General features: G+C 32.9%; 1 protein-coding gene across 1 annotated transcript in view; it reads left to right on the top strand.

Moving 5' to 3' along the window:
* LOC114329295 (uncharacterized) overlaps positions 1–15,883 on the top strand; it is a 71,766-nt gene extending 55,883 nt beyond the window's left edge. The window contains exons 2-5 of the mRNA XM_050644838.1: positions 11,388–13,626; positions 13,772–13,964; positions 14,197–14,700; positions 14,766–15,883. Of these exons, the coding sequence (XP_050500795.1) occupies positions 11,388–13,626; positions 13,772–13,964; positions 14,197–14,700; positions 14,766–15,415 (3,586 nt within the window). The 3' untranslated portion in view covers positions 15,416–15,883. The remainder of the gene's footprint in view (positions 1–11,387; positions 13,627–13,771; positions 13,965–14,196; positions 14,701–14,765) is intronic.
* The last annotated feature ends 232 nt before the right edge of the window (positions 15,884–16,115 follow it).

The raw sequence follows: 16,115 nt of genomic DNA, 5'->3' as shown, positions 1-16,115 counted from the left end.
TCGCGAGCCACATGTGGCTCTTTGAAGGAATATTTGTGGCTCACAATTAATGTACCTGATTTAATTTTAATATTTGTGTTTCAAAATGTCTTAAATTACTGACACCAAATATAAAAAACTAAGTGTAACATCAGGACTTAGACAAGGAGATCCCTTAGCACCGTATCTATTAAATTTGGCCTTAGAATATTGAAACAGGCTGGAAGAATCACAATCTAAATATCGCAAAAGTCCGTCTCTGTCGTTATAGATAGAAGTAAGACGAAATGTACTTCCCAACGCGTTTCTCTTGGGCCACCCACAAGAAAGCGGAAGGACTAATATTTTAAGAAATTCTAGACGCCTAAGCTGATAATTTAGCTATTGCAGGCAGTAAAATCACAAAGACACTTTAGAGCTCGAAGACAGCTTTCCTAAGAATTATTTACTTTGCACAGGATATGCCTCATAAAAAGAAGAATAGGAAAGATTGCTAAGTGTTTGAGTGATAGAAATCTCAGAATTCCACAAGGTTACAACGCAGTAACTTTCGTGGGAATCCTTAAACGGTTACAAAAAGGACACTCGTGGTGATTGGCCGAAAAAGAAACGTATGATCATAATAAGGCTGGTCTAAACATTATTTTCCAGCTATGTGATTGGTACGAAAATTTCGGAATGATGATTATTGGTAAAATTAGGTGATAGCTGTGAAAAAGGGAGGTGAATATAGAGAGCAGAGAGGAATCTTGTCCGAGATTAGGACAAGAAGGAATCAATTAAGTTCTAGCGGTCATGCAGTGAAGACCTGCATTTTTTCTTGTCTATGCCTAAATAGGCAAAATGGAATCTTAAAGATTCTGTCGTGAAAATCGCAAGTGCGATATGTTGTCTTAAATACCATACCGGTATATTCTCTGTGTTGTGTCCGGTACGATAAAATAATAGTTTTCTTAGTACGACTTGAATATGTTTCGTTCAAACAGAACTTAGTTCAACTTTTGCGGATAAGATGTCCGTTTAATATGTATCATATAAACCGCACTTAATTCAATCTTCGTGGAACGCAGTTCCATTTTTTTAAGACAATGGTCTAAATAAAATATGTTTAATTATCAAGTCAGTGAGAAGTATCACTAATAATCATGAATGCAGTTATTTTCTTTTCATAAAACAAAAAGAACTATGGAATTTTTATTTTTCGTATAATATGATAACAATTATGTAACAGTACTTTAACTCTAAAAATGAAAGTGAAAAGTGAAAGTGATTTCGTCGTATCCACAACTCTGGCGAGCTAACCCGATTCCAGCAATTCAACAACAACGGATTATCACCAGGTATTTTGCAATAAACTGTTTCGTTCCTTTTTCTTTTTTTTTTTTAACTTTTAAGATGAAACGCGAAAGACTTATTTTTTTTTATTTTTCTAATCAACTCAGTTTAATGACAATTTTCTATCTAAATAAATGGTAACTATGTTAAAACTTATTTCGTCTTTTTCTGTTCGCACAATCCATCTATGTATCCTTATTGTATTAGGAAACGCAGCCTACTACAGACAACAAGGGTAAGTACCATTAGTAGTCAAAGGGATACCATTTTTTTCGTAACATTTTTGTAATTTTTATATAGATAAATAGTAATAGATTCTGATCTATTAATGGCGCCCAAAAAATTAATAATTTCTTTTCTCTAGCATAAATATTATTGTATGAACTCACACCCTAAAATCTCTTGATGATTAGAGCCGCGCCGGTGCGATTTTAAATTATGTAGCACGTATTTTTTAAGTTTATGTACATCACATGTTTATCTAATTTGTCGTGCTTCAATATATAAGTAAAATATGATCTGAGCTGACAGGGAATTTCTGAATCGAGGATCAAAACAAACTATTGTTGGCCTTTGCTGATGATATAGTTTCAGTTGCTCATTCTACAAAAGACGTGAGAGAGGTGTTTTCACAACTCAAGGAAGAAGCATGTATGTAGTCTGGGCCTTCGAAGAAATGAAGAAAAGACGAAATATATGGTAAGCCAAAATCCAAGATCAAGAGTTAGGCACCATTTCGACCAGATTAATGACCACAACTTCGAAGTAGTAAAAGAGTTTAAATATCTAGGGGCGATAATCACAGATGACAACCACATATAAAAAGAGGTCTCAGCATGGATAGTTGCGTGGAATAGACCATTATACTCCCTATCATAATTACTAAGATCTAAGATGCTAACACATATAAAAAGAGGTGGATAGTTGCGTGGAATAGACCATTATACTCCCTATCATAATTACTAAGATCTAAGATGCTAATCTAAATTAATACTATGCATGCCAATTATTCGCCCAATTGTTACATATGGAAGTGACATGATCTCTACATCAACGGGAAATAAAATTTATTTATAAAATAAACTGCTGGTAATTTAATTAAAGAAAAGTTCTCAGAATGATATTTGGCCATCAAAGAGATGAATTCACAGGAGAGTGGAAAAGGCTCAGCAACTGAATGTGTATGGTACTGAAAACATCATCAGACATAAAAGCTAAGATAAGATGGGCAGGTCATGTGGTAAGATCAGAGGAATACAGAGCGTTAGAGACAGTGTTTTTTGAGGGAAGGTACAAGATCAGTAGGCCGTCCCAGAAAAAGATGGAAGGATATAATTATCATCTATTGAATATTGTTCCCCTGCTATCTAAATTAGCGTCTCGTACGACTTTTTCTAATGCTACATTAAAAAGTTGACACGCCAGCGCATCTCCCTGCCTTAACCCCCTATGTATTTCAAATGGGGCTGACGAGTCGTTTTGAATTTTTACTGCTGATATCACCTTCGCCATTGTCACTTTTATCATACATATGAGTTTTTTTGGAATTCCTAACTCATTCATAGCGTTGTAGAGACTTGGTCTTAAGACACTGTCTTATGCAGCTTTAAAATCGACAAAAATATGGTACATAATATATCTATGTTAAACTCTTGCGCTTTTTCCCGGATCTGTCGTTGTGTAAAGATCTGGTTAATGGTTGAACGTCCACGCCTGAATCCTGCCTGATATTCTCCTAGAAACGTTTCGGTATAAGGCTTCAATCTCTCGTGCAAAATGTTTGACAATATCTTGTATGCTGTATTTAGGAGAGTTATTCCGCGGTAATTATTGCATTCCAGTTGGATTCCCTTTTTGTGTAACGGGCATATTAAGCCTAAGCTCCATTCTTCAGGCATTTGCTTCTCAGACCAAATTTTACAAACAATTTCTCGCATCACCTTGGTGAGCTGTTCTCCACCGTGCTTAAATAACTCTGCTGGGATGCCATCGCTGCCTGGGGATTTGTGGTTTGTTAGTTTTTCTATAGATATTTTCACTTCTTCTACCGAGGGGGGATCCACGAGTTCCTCATTTTGATATTCCAGATCTATATTGTTAGTAGGTTCCCCTTCCAGCAACTCTCGATGGACAAAGAACTTGAGAAATTACATAACAGCGATTTATCGCAAAACAAAACATTTTTTTGTATTATTTGGGTGATTCTCAGCAAAAAACGGTCTTACAAGTTTTTTCGTAGAATGCATAGTTTTCGAGATAAATGCGGTTGAACTTTCAAAAAAATTAAAAAAGTGCAATTTTTGAACCCGAATAATTTTTGATTAAAAAATAAAATAACAATTGTGCTTACTGCATTTGAAAGTTCAAGTCAAATTCTATCGGTTTTGATTATTTGTAAGCCATCATTATTTGTTCAAGCCATAAACACATAGTGTTTCCCGTGCCCAATGCATGCGTTTTAATGTACGTAATCTATATACGTAGAAATTGTCTGTATGCGCTTACTCGTTGGATTTCAAATCTGGACCTCGGAGGTAAACTACACTATGTCATTTCTACCAACTATGTTTAGCATGTGTTTGCAACAAAGTTTAGAGCACTTAGAATGTTAATAAAAATCTGTTATATGCCATAATGGTTTGATAGACAATACATCTATATTTTAATGATAATATATAATCAATTTCTATAATCCAACTAATAAAACAAGTGGATTAAAAAAACTTGTTCAAAAAAACACCATGTCGACATAGTGTAGTTTACCTCCGAGGTCCAGAAATATGAAATGCATTGAAAACATCATTCAAGCACTATGTGTTTATAGCTTTCTTTAACAATAAAAAAATTAATTTTTAGCAATGAAAGTAATCAAAACCGATAGAATTTGACTTGAACTTTCAAATGCGGTAAGCAGAATTGCTATTTTATTTTTCAATCAAAAGTTATTCGGGTTCAAAAAATGCAATTTTTCGATTTTTTGAAAGTTCAACCGCGTTTATGTCGAAAACAATGCTTCCTACGAAAAAACTTGTAAAGACATGTTTTGCTTAGAATTAGAGTTGCACAAGTTTGACTTGAATGTTTGAACTTGACTTGAGTTTGACTTAATTTCAAGTCAAACTCAAGTCAATCCTTCTGACAAATATTTCAAGTCAAGTCAAACTGGTCAATCATCCAGGTTTGAAAATTCAAACTGTTTGTCAAACTAGTTTGAAAGAGTTTGAAAAATAATTTATTTAGTAGATATACTTTTTTGTCGAGATTGACATGTTAGTTGCCAATTAAGATAAGAAAATTAACAATACAATGAGTGCCACATAAAAGTAACTTAATACGGGAAGCGATTATAATCAAAATAGGGTCGTAAATTTAAATCTCTTGAAAATGATTCCTGAATGCTTAACCTGCTTGCTGGCAAGTTTCGTTTTATCCATATAACTTTTTTATATCTGAGTGTTACTAGAATAAAACAAAGAATTCGTTGGATAGTTTTTTTATCATACAAAGTGTAATTTAATCTACTTTGGGAGCGTTCAGGTTCAAGTATTACGTAACGCAAGTTGGGGGGGGGGTCATGTAAAACGTTACGGCGCGTTACACGGGGAGGGGGTAGGATGGTTCGAACAGCGCATTACGTAATAGTGATGTAACAAATGTAATTTTTTGAACATTCGCGAATACGAATGCGAATGCGAATATCTAATAACGACATTCGCGAATGCGGATGCGAATGCGAATGCTCAGTTTTTTTAATTTGTTTTTATTTTTGAAATGTTTTCTAAATTTGTAATGAGAAGTTAATTGATATTTAGTGTAAATCAATCTGAACCTTAAGCTTTATTACCTTATGCCAAATAATAAAACAACGTGAAGGCTGATAATCTGATTATACGAGGTTAAGTTACCTTTTTTTAATAAAAAAGATGAGAAAGAGAATAGATTTTAATTTTATTAATCTAACTTTATTTTCAAATTATTATTTCTCTTCTCTGATATTCATATTCGCAAAACATTGGCACAAATTTTGCGAATGCGAACGCGAATGCGAATATGCAAAAAGATGCGGATATTCCCGAATGCGAATACGAATACGAATATTCGTTACATCACTATTACGTAACATTGTTTTTTTAACTTAAATAAAAAAAACTACCGAATCACAATCTTCCACCTTTCCAACTTTCGTTTATATTTTACATAGAACCCCTGGATTGTATTATATTGCCCCCTCACCTCCGCTAATGTTACAATAGGATAAAATAGTATTCAAGTGAAAAAATCTTAAAATTTGTATTTAGCAGTCAAGCACAGTATTCTGCAAGGTGTCTCAATGGACAGCTCAAAATAAAATGATTTGGAATTTTTATGACTTTCTTTTATTAAAAAAGGCATTTAAGGGCCAGTTAGAAAAACATCTGGTACATACCAATCTGCTAGTTCACTCGAAAATACAATACAAACGTATTGCTGTATATTTGTTGGTATTTCTTTAAAATTCAAAACTAACCATTGGGTAATTAGACCTGGATCCTGCGTACCAAAAAAAGTTGATTAATAGCAAGCCGAAAATTTGTTAATAGCTTAACGGTGCCTAGTTGGACAAACTTAGATGTACGGGAACACTGGAACGGTGGAAATTTTAATTGTGGAACAATTTAATAATTTGGAACATCAGATTACGAAAACGTCCCATGTATTTTGTCGGACATAACATCCAATTGATTTGTTACCCTTTCATTAAACTCTCATGCAAAAATCAGACTGCTATTACTAACCAACATGATTCCTGTCATTTGACATGTTCTTCATGTTCCACTCATTAAAATGCCCAGTTGATGATAAACACCAGTCTGATTTTTGCATGAGAGTTTAATGAAAGGGTAACAAATCAATTGGATGTTAATCAATCGGAAGTTCTATCCGACAAAATACATGGAACGTTTACGTAGTCTGTCGTTTCAAATTTTTAACCTGTTCCACAATTAAAACTTTCCCTGTTCCAGTGTTCCCATACATGAAAGTTTGTCTGACTAGACACCGTTAATCTGTTAACAAATTTTCAGCTTGCTATTAATCAACTTTTTTTTGGTACGCGGGATCCAGGTCTATATGGTTTTACCTACATTTATCTACAATTTAAATGTCTTCGGAGACAGGCTACAAATGTTGGGTTTAAATTTTTTAAAAATTAATGTATAAATATGCATTAATAGTATGGTATAACTTATAAATAGTCCCAAACCCAGACATCCAAAGTGAAAGGTATCCTCCAACACCAAATTGTTCTATATGGTCCACATAATGTTAAGAAAAAAGTCACACACACCATTTTCAGCGTCGGGTTTGGGGGGAGAGGGGGAAGAAATCGGTAAATTCGGAGATTTTTACGTTTTTCGTCAATATTTCTAAAACTATGCGGTTTCTAAAGGATTCTACATAAAATTTAAAACAAAAAGGTCCTATACATATTTGTTATAAAATCAGAGGTTCCAGAGTTACGGAGGGTGAAAAGTGGAAGTTTTCGATACTTTTTATATTTTTTGGGAAATTTATAATATTATTACTGATGAAAGAAATTTTCTTTAACAGGATTGTGTTTTGTAAATAAAATTTGCTATTTCATTGGCACGTTAGTGATAAGCCCTCGAAGAAACGTCAACCTCACCACCCAAAATCATCATCAATTGCCCAAATTGGAAGTGTTGATTATATAACAATTATATATAGGACCTTTTTTTGTTTTAAATTTTATGTAGAACAATTTTGTATAGAACATTGTTTACGCTAAAGTATAGTTTTAGAAATATTGACGAAAAACGTAAAACAAATACTAATTTACCGATTTCTCCCCAATCTCCCCTCCAACCCGGACGCTCAAAATGGTGTAACTTTTTACTGCACAATATGTGGACCATATAGAACAATTTGGTGTTGGAGGAAGACTCTTTCTTTGGATGTTTGGGTTAGGCCTTTTTTGACCAGTTATACTATACTACCTCCGTAACTTTGGAACCGTTCATTTTAGAAGGATTATGCAATGGGCCTTTTTTATTTCAAATTGAATGTAGAACATTTTTGTATAAAAGGTTGCTCATGCTAAATCGCATAGTTTTAAAAATATTGACGAAAAACGTAAAAAACTACGAATTTACCGATTTCTCCCCCCTCTTCCCTTCAAACCCTACGCTCAAAATGGTGTGACTTTTTTCTGAACATTATGTGGACCATATAGAACATTTAGTGTTGGATGATAACTTTCACTTTGGATGTCTGGTTTATGCCATTATTTGGATCAATTGTATCATACTATAAAACGCTATAAGCTTTCTTAATAATTATTATCCTAACTGGCGCGCTTATTGGGTTTTATTTGTCTGTCTGCGGTTTAAATATCATATCAGTCAATACATTTCTGTTTATTGAAATTTGTCAAAAATTTTTGGACTTTGTTGGGATTGGGGGATTTCCCCTACCCCTCCCCCACCCCATTACTCCCCCCGTTGATCCGCCACTGAACAAATAAACACGTTGCGTAATATTCAAACTTTTCAAACTGTTTGAAGATGTTTGAATTCAAGTCAAACCTAAAGATATCGAAATCAAGTCAAGTCAAACTTTTTTATACAAAAAGTTTGATTTTCAAGTCAAGTCAAGTTTGTTGAGTAAAATCAAACTAGTTTGACTTGATGCATCTCTACTTAGAATGGCCCAAGAAATAAAAAAAAGGTTTTGTTTTGCGAAAAATCGCTGTTATGTGATTCCTCAAGTTCTTTGTTTATAACAATCTTATCGACATCCGGATCGACTGTTACCCAAAAAATTCGTGTTCTACGTGTCAAAATACATAAAAAACTTGGTTAAGTCCATCTGAATTAAGGAGGCCGTTGTACCCCCACTGGCGACAGGACTATATTGTCATGTAGAATAGCCATACAAACTACGGTGACAAAATAAATAGTTCATTAGAACACCGCGCGAACATTTTTTGTTTTCAAATACATATTTTAAAACTGACCTATATAACAGTCTACCGATTTTATAAATGCCACTTCTTTTAAATGAAATATGTTCATTTAACCATAAAAAATACTCGCTGTTCTCTCAACCCCTTTCATCGCTCATCAATAGCAGGGTGATGTCCATATCGACAATACAACTGGCCAGGACCGTATTAGAAAGAAAAATTAAAAACTAACCATGTTTAAAAATTATGTAAATTGATTTATGGATGTTTTAAGTACGGTGAGTGAAGCTAGGACAAATAATCCCGGACAAAAAATCCCCACAAATTATCCCTGGACAAATAATCCCCGGACAAATAATCCCCACAAATTTTTTCGGACAAAATATCCCCACAAAAAATCCCGGACAAAATATTCCCAAGAAATATTTGCTGCCGAATAGTTTTCTAAAAGTTTTTCCGCGAATGCAATCGACGCAAATGTTTTTCAGCCTCAGTTCATGAGAGTTGTAGATAGCAATCGCCATGAAACCTCTTTTCGACACGAAAATAATGAATAGCTAAGATTAAGCATTGTAATTTCGATTACCAAATTTCGAATTCCCATTCCATCTCTAAAATTTCAAATTTTACATGACAAAAGAGTGAGGTTTCAAAAATCGTGGAAGATATGGGGAATGAGCTAAGGATGTGGGAATCATGTTGAAAATTTGTCAAACATTGCGTATTCGTGATAATAACTGCTGGTCTTAAAAACGATAATCTTGATTGTATTGCAAAAAAAACCTGTTCTTTTTTGTAAATTTAACCTCAAAAATATTTAGTCATCATCATCATCAATGTCGTTATAACTCTTCGAGTCGTATTCCATATAGTGTTGGACGATTAATTTAATCATAAGCCTGTTTGGAATCTATAAAGATCTGTGTACCTATGTGTTTGTGTTTTATTGGCACTGGTTTTAGCAACCAACTGGCCAGTATAAAGATCTGATGCACGTCTTGATTATACTTTCAAGCATTTGTCTAATAGTAAATATTTGATCAACAATTGATCTTGCAGATCTGAAATCACACTGGTAGTCACCAACTATTTGTTCGGCGTATGGTAGTAATATTTTTAGTAATACTGAAAAATATTTAGTCATAAATTCCAATTAATGCAAACATTTCAAAAACCTGTTTCAAAATCTTTCAAAAGCTATGTCAAAAACCTGTGATCTGCGTTTTCAAAGCAAAGCTAAACATTCGTAATAGCACAAAAGCTTTGAGTGGATGCATACAAATAATAGCCCATGTTTTGAAAATCTTATTCAAAGCAGAATGAGCAAAATATTTAAGCAAATAATTACAACATGATTCCCACAGCCTTAGCTGATTCCCCATATCTTCCACGATTTTTGAAAAAACTCACATTTTTTTGTCATGTAAAATTTGAAGACCTCGAATTTATATTCCATAAACCGGGATATTCCTATAACCGGTACTCTAATAAGCGGGTTCGACTGTATTGGGTTTATATGAGCTGTAAGTTTCATCGATTCAAAATGCTCATTTTTGAAAAAATTTGGGTTTAAAGTAAAAATTTTAAAATGTTTAATTTTGAAAAAATGTTTTTTTTTCAAAATATGTAACTTAAATATTATTCGATTTACCAAAAATCTCAAGCAGTAAAAAAGTCGGGTTTGCTTTTCTGAATATTTTGTATTTTTTTGTTTTTCTGTAAGACAAAAATTGGTTACGATATGTTGTTTCCAAATTTGCATACACTCGTGATTCGTGACTCGTTTAAGCCCTTTCAACTACAGTCCTTTCAAAAATAAGGACTTTGAACCGGTGAAACTTACAGATCATATAAACAATACATACACGAGAAAAGCGACTTGTGAAGTGGTAACGATTAAGTTCATTTGATATGCTAATTAAGGGGGGGAGTTTTCCCGATTTTTTCTACCAAAAACAGGAACCAACCTTATTTTGAGCCTAACTTGTTTACTTTTGATGCTAGAAATTTTGTTTATAATTTAAAACACTTTAAAAAAGTTGTAATGAGTTTTCCCCAAAAAGTGCTTCATGTTTTGGTTATTTTACGTTAAAATATTCGATTTTTAATATTCGTTAAAATATGCTTCATTGACGAATATGAACCTATTTTTCATTAGCTGTAACTCTGCTTCTACTAGGTCTAGAGACCTAATATATTACACCATTTTTTTAAAAACATGGTTATTTTGTTGAAAAATGAACATATTCACTCGCAAATAACTCTAAAAGTATTGACTTAACGAGGGGTAAACCACTATTAGAAATCATTGTACATTTTTTGGGTAATCACCTGGCAATACATGGGAATCAACTTGGGAATCCATAGGAATCACATGGAAATCATGGGAATCACATAGAAATCCATGGGAATCACATAGAAATCCATGGGAATCACATAGAAATCCATGGGAATCACTTGGAAATCCATGGAAATCAATGTGGAAATCCATAGAAATAACCTCACTTTTTAATATCACTTGTGTTCACACATGTTTTAGCTGCCTTGTTTTTGTTTAGATTTTGTGGGTTTTTGAGTGTTTTTAGTGCTAAAAAATTACAAAACTGGTAAGTAATACTAATTCTTGAGTATGGAATTTAAAAAATATGTGATTGTACCGACATTATCAGCATCTTTAGCTAATAATCTAGTTGAATTGTTTAGATTTGTTTGATTTGCATCTATGTAAATTTAAAGGGTCAATATTGCATTCACTGTATTTAAATTTATTAATTTGTATTTATTATTAACAAACCCAGCAAACATTCTGGCTTCTTTGATTTCCAACCAGGCCCTATAAATTTTACATTTTTAATGATAACTAATTTATACCTTTCTTGTTAGGACTAGCTGAACTAACATTACATAATAATTAAAATAAAATAAAATTATTATGAACAGTGTAAAAGTTAGAGAGTATGGCTTAAGTACGTCGTTGCAATCAAACTGTGCTCGAATCTGACAGCACTGTTATAATGTATCTAATAAGAATAGGTACTATATATACTCCGAGATATACTCGTAAAAAGGCATTGCTTTATTTAAGAGTTAGATTTGTTATTATTTTCAGGTTACTTACGATGGAATATATTAATGGTTTGTTAAAAAGTTTTGAAGCTGAAGTTCCCGCTTATCTCAAATCACTTCTTATATACAACGGATTTGATAATTTATATTCCCTTTCACAGTTTAATATTGATGAAGACATTGAGAGAATGGAGTGTTATGCAAGGGACGTCCTTTCAAAGGTATTGAAAGGAGAAGAAAAAAAAGCAATGTTTGGAATTGTCAGCGAAGAATGCTCTCTATTTAAAATTCCGGAAGGCCATAAAAAGCTTTTGCGCTTTGTAAAGGAAGAATCAGAAAAAAAAATTAAACTGCTAAAACGTCCACTTCTTTGTGAAAGGTCTGAAGGCTGTCCAGCTGAAAAAACTTTCCCCAAAAAGAGAAGAACAGTGACAAATAAAAGTACATCTCGATCTGAGAGTGGTAATGAAGGCGATGGTTTTTGTACTCCAAATGATGGTTGTGTTTCTCAAGATGAAGAGCAAGTTAATTATGCGATGCAGCATGTTTTAAATATTAGTCGAAGCTATATCGATAAATTTTCACGAAATGAATTCGACAAAGGCAAAATTAGTGAAGAACGATTACAAGATGTTTTAAATAATTCCAAAAACCTTAAAGTCAAAATGGATGGTGAATTTACTGCAAAAGTATCTTGCCCTTTATGTACATTTATTTCTTCAGCCTATTCAGTGAAGAACTCCAAAACCGGAAGAAAATGGGTGATTTCAAACTTCCTGAGACATTATAAAATACATTTTAAAGATGATGGAACCAACTTAACTAAAAAATTACCGATTAAACCGCAGAAACCCGAAATTCAGACCACTATACTTAACTTTATAAAAAAAGATGATAATAAAAAATGTGACTTAAACCAAGATTTTGAAGATCCAAGAGGAAATCTCTTTGACCTAACCGATCCCAATACAGATTTAAATTATGGAGCTTCGACATCATCTGGATTGCACTTGGAATTGACTACTGAATTGAGTCAAAATGATTCGTTCATTGACCAAAATTACGAAATTCATGATGAGGCACAGCAAAATAATCCTAATGGGGTTTTTTTACACTATAACACAGACCTCGACACAGATTCTCCAACAGATAATCAATCGTCGAGTCAACTAAGAACAATTGTTGTTAATGATTTTTCTACTGAGGAACATCAAGGAGCCAGCCAAGTTGTAAATGATATCCCAGTATCTGAATTAGAGTATAATCCAGACAATTCATCTCCATTGGAAGATTTTTTCTTTCTTGACAATGTAGCGGAAATCAATCAAAGCAATAATGGTTCTGAAAAAGTAAAGTCTCCCAAAGCTAAATCTTTATTTGATGATAGCAATTCCAGAAGAGAAAGAAGCTTGCGCATATTAAATGAGTTACCATATCATCAAACACAAATAACAACTTTTCTAAATACCATAAATCATGCCATAGACACTAACCCAGAAGTTACAAACACCCTAAGTATCCTTACCGAAAATCAAGGCATTAATAAATTTAATTATGGCACCAAAGGCCTACTAAAATATCTATTAGACTCAGCAATAAGAAACTCTAAAAATAAATCAGGACACACAAATAAATTTGATGATGGAATGAAACGATTCTGGCTTTATATATTCATTAGCGCAGGAAGGATGAGTTATGAAATATTGCACTCAAATTTAAAAAATATACTGCCTTCTGTCACAACTATTCACAGACAACTAGAAGAAATGAATAATATATTAGAGGGTGAAGTGAGAATTGAAGACTTAAAACTTTATTTACAAAAGAGAAATTATCCACCCATAATTTTTATATCCGAAGATCAAACTGCACTCATCAAAAAAGTCCAATATGATTCAGCTTCAAATCAAATGGTTGGCTTTGTAGCACCTTTACAGGAACAGACGAGATTTCCTCGCATTAACAAATTCCCAGTTGATTCAGTTAGCGACATTGAAAATGCTTTTAAGAATAAAACATTAGCAATAAATGCATATATTTTTATGGCTCAGCCATTAGTAGATGGATCACCCGCATTTTGTATATCAATATTTGGCAGTGATAATAGATTTACCTCAGAAGATGTTTATAAACGATGGCAATATCTCATAAAGGAAGCAGGAAAACATGGAATTACAATTTTGGGCTTTTCAAGCGATGGTGACACTCGGTGCTTAAAAAGTATGAAAATTATATCGAAATTGTCATTTACTTCATTGAACCCTTACTCTCCCTATTTTCAGGTTAGTTATATAGTACTGTGATATTCTAAATTCATAATTTTATAAAACCTCAAAAATTTTTATTTTTTTTCTCACTATAAAACAATCTCGAAAACAATACATATTTTGCTCTACTATTCTATACTTAATTTGTAATTATTTTTAGGCGAATTACAATTTAGAAAATCCAGCAGTTTTTCAAGACACTATACATATATCAACGAAGCTTAAGACTCGTTTATTAAATGAAAATATTTCTATGAATATGGGAGGAAAACGAGTATCTATTGACAATATCCGGTACATAATTGAAAACTATCCTAGAGATAAACACTTATTATGCAAGAGCTTCCTTGAATGTAAGTATACTAGAATAAATTTGCTACTTACTTTTCTAATCAAGAATCTTCCAGAAAAACGTAAAAATATATCAATTTGTCAGCTTTATTCAAATTAAAGTCCCAACTAGATATATATGTATGTATGTATGTAGCTATGGTAGGACTATTATGCATTTGGCTGTATTACATAGATAATAATTTTCGGTCCACAAAACATTTTTGAGCTATGCACTGACACTTTTCTTTTTAGCTTCCGACAAAATGAACTTCAATGCAATAGACAAGTTAAGTTCTGAACATGTCACAAATATGCTTAAGGAAGTTCCCAACGCCGAAGCTACAAGGCAATATTTAATACTGACTCGCAACATATTGGATGCATTCTTGTTAAAAGAAATTAGTGTTGAAAGACGAGTATACCTAATTTGGTATTCAACTTTTTTCATGCGTATTTGGAAAGCCTGGCTAAAAAAAAATGGTGAAAATATCCAAAAGAATTTTATCACCACAAATGCCTATACATGCATAGAAATAAACGTTCATAGAATTATTTTAGTCATTGAAAAACTTCGGCAAAATGGAATTTCAGAAGCTTTTCTTCCATGGCTGTATAGCAGTCAGCCATGTGAAAAAGTATTTAGAGAAACTCGGTCCATGAGTAGCACATTTTCAACTATGATAAATTATACACTGCTGGATGTTTTAAGAAGATTAAAACGTATACAAGCTATGCATGAGATAAGCACAGACTTAGGTAAATAACATATTGGCTGCTAAAGTTATTTTAATTCTCGATTTGATCAATCCTTTATTTTCCAGGTCCCAATTTTAGATTCCCCAGGCAAGAAAACAAACGACTTGGAAATAATTCAAGTGTCTTTAAAGTAACTGAGTTTCCATCAACTGATGAAATGATTAACATAATTAAAAAGGCCCAAGAAGACGCACTATCTGACGCTAAAAAAATTGGGATGGAAATGAACAGGGATTGTTGTATAGAAATTAATTTACCGACTTGTGACAATCCGGAAGAGCAAGAAGAGGTGCAGGGAAGTATAATTATCACTGATACCATTTCAAAGGAACATGAGCCAGACCTCGAGCCAGACCTCGAGCCAGACTTTTCTAATGAAGACCGGGAGTTTCTTGAATATACCTCTACATTTAATAATTATGACTCTTTACATTTGAGAGACTATACGGGTCAAAAGAAAGCACAAAAATCGTGTCTGTCAGTGACACTTAAAGACAAAAAAACACGAATTATAAAAAAATCTACTCTAATTTGGTTTTTTCAGGAAAAACAGGGTCGTTTATCAACCGACAGACTGCTCCGGGTAAAGGGAATGACAGTTAAAAATACGCATAAGGGGTTATCAAAAAAAAAAACAGTTCAGGAAAAAGCCAGGCCAAGGACTTCAACCAGCAGGCAATATCAAAAAAAGAAAAATGTTTCGTCAACCTCATGAACGAGCTCATAAAGATAGTACATCTGAATCTCGATCTGAATCAGATGAGATTAGCTTAGAAAGTGAAACTTTGAGTGAAGATTTCTCTGACTTAGAAGATTGCCATAACGAAAGTACAAAAATGCCAGTAATTCAGCTAGAATCTTATTATGCTGTGTTTTATGATACACAATGGTATCTAGGGCGTGTCATCAACAGCTACAGCTCAGAAAAGTTTAAAGTGAAATTTTTACAACAAGACCTGGATACTTTTAAGTGGCCCAAAAAAGATGATATCCAAGATGTTCACAAAGAGTTTATATTTTATGGACCAGTTAGTCTAAGCGGAACTGAACCATTTTCTTTAAAAAGAAATGATTTGATTGCTATTAAACAGAAATACAAAACAATCAAATCCATCAAATCATTAAAAAATTAAACATATTTTTTTATGTTATTTATTATGTTAATAAAGCTACTTTGCTTAATTATTGGTTTTTAATTATTTTTATTATCGGTTTTAAATTTAAATCCTATAAAATAATAAAAACTGAAATGGGAATCATATGGAAATCCTTTGAAACCACATGGAAATCATATGGAAATCCTTGCAAATCATATGGAAATCCTTGGAAATCATATGGAAATACCTAGGAATCATATTGCAAAACCTAGAAATCCTTAGGAATCATCAGAAATAGTTGGGAATCATTAAGCAATG

This window comes from Diabrotica virgifera, chromosome 2, assembly GCF_917563875.1.
Source record: "Diabrotica virgifera virgifera chromosome 2, PGI_DIABVI_V3a".
Lineage (NCBI taxonomy): Eukaryota > Metazoa > Arthropoda > Insecta > Coleoptera > Chrysomelidae > Diabrotica > Diabrotica virgifera.
Note: the sequence above shows the minus strand (reverse complement) of the source record. Positions and strands in the feature narration are given on the sequence as shown.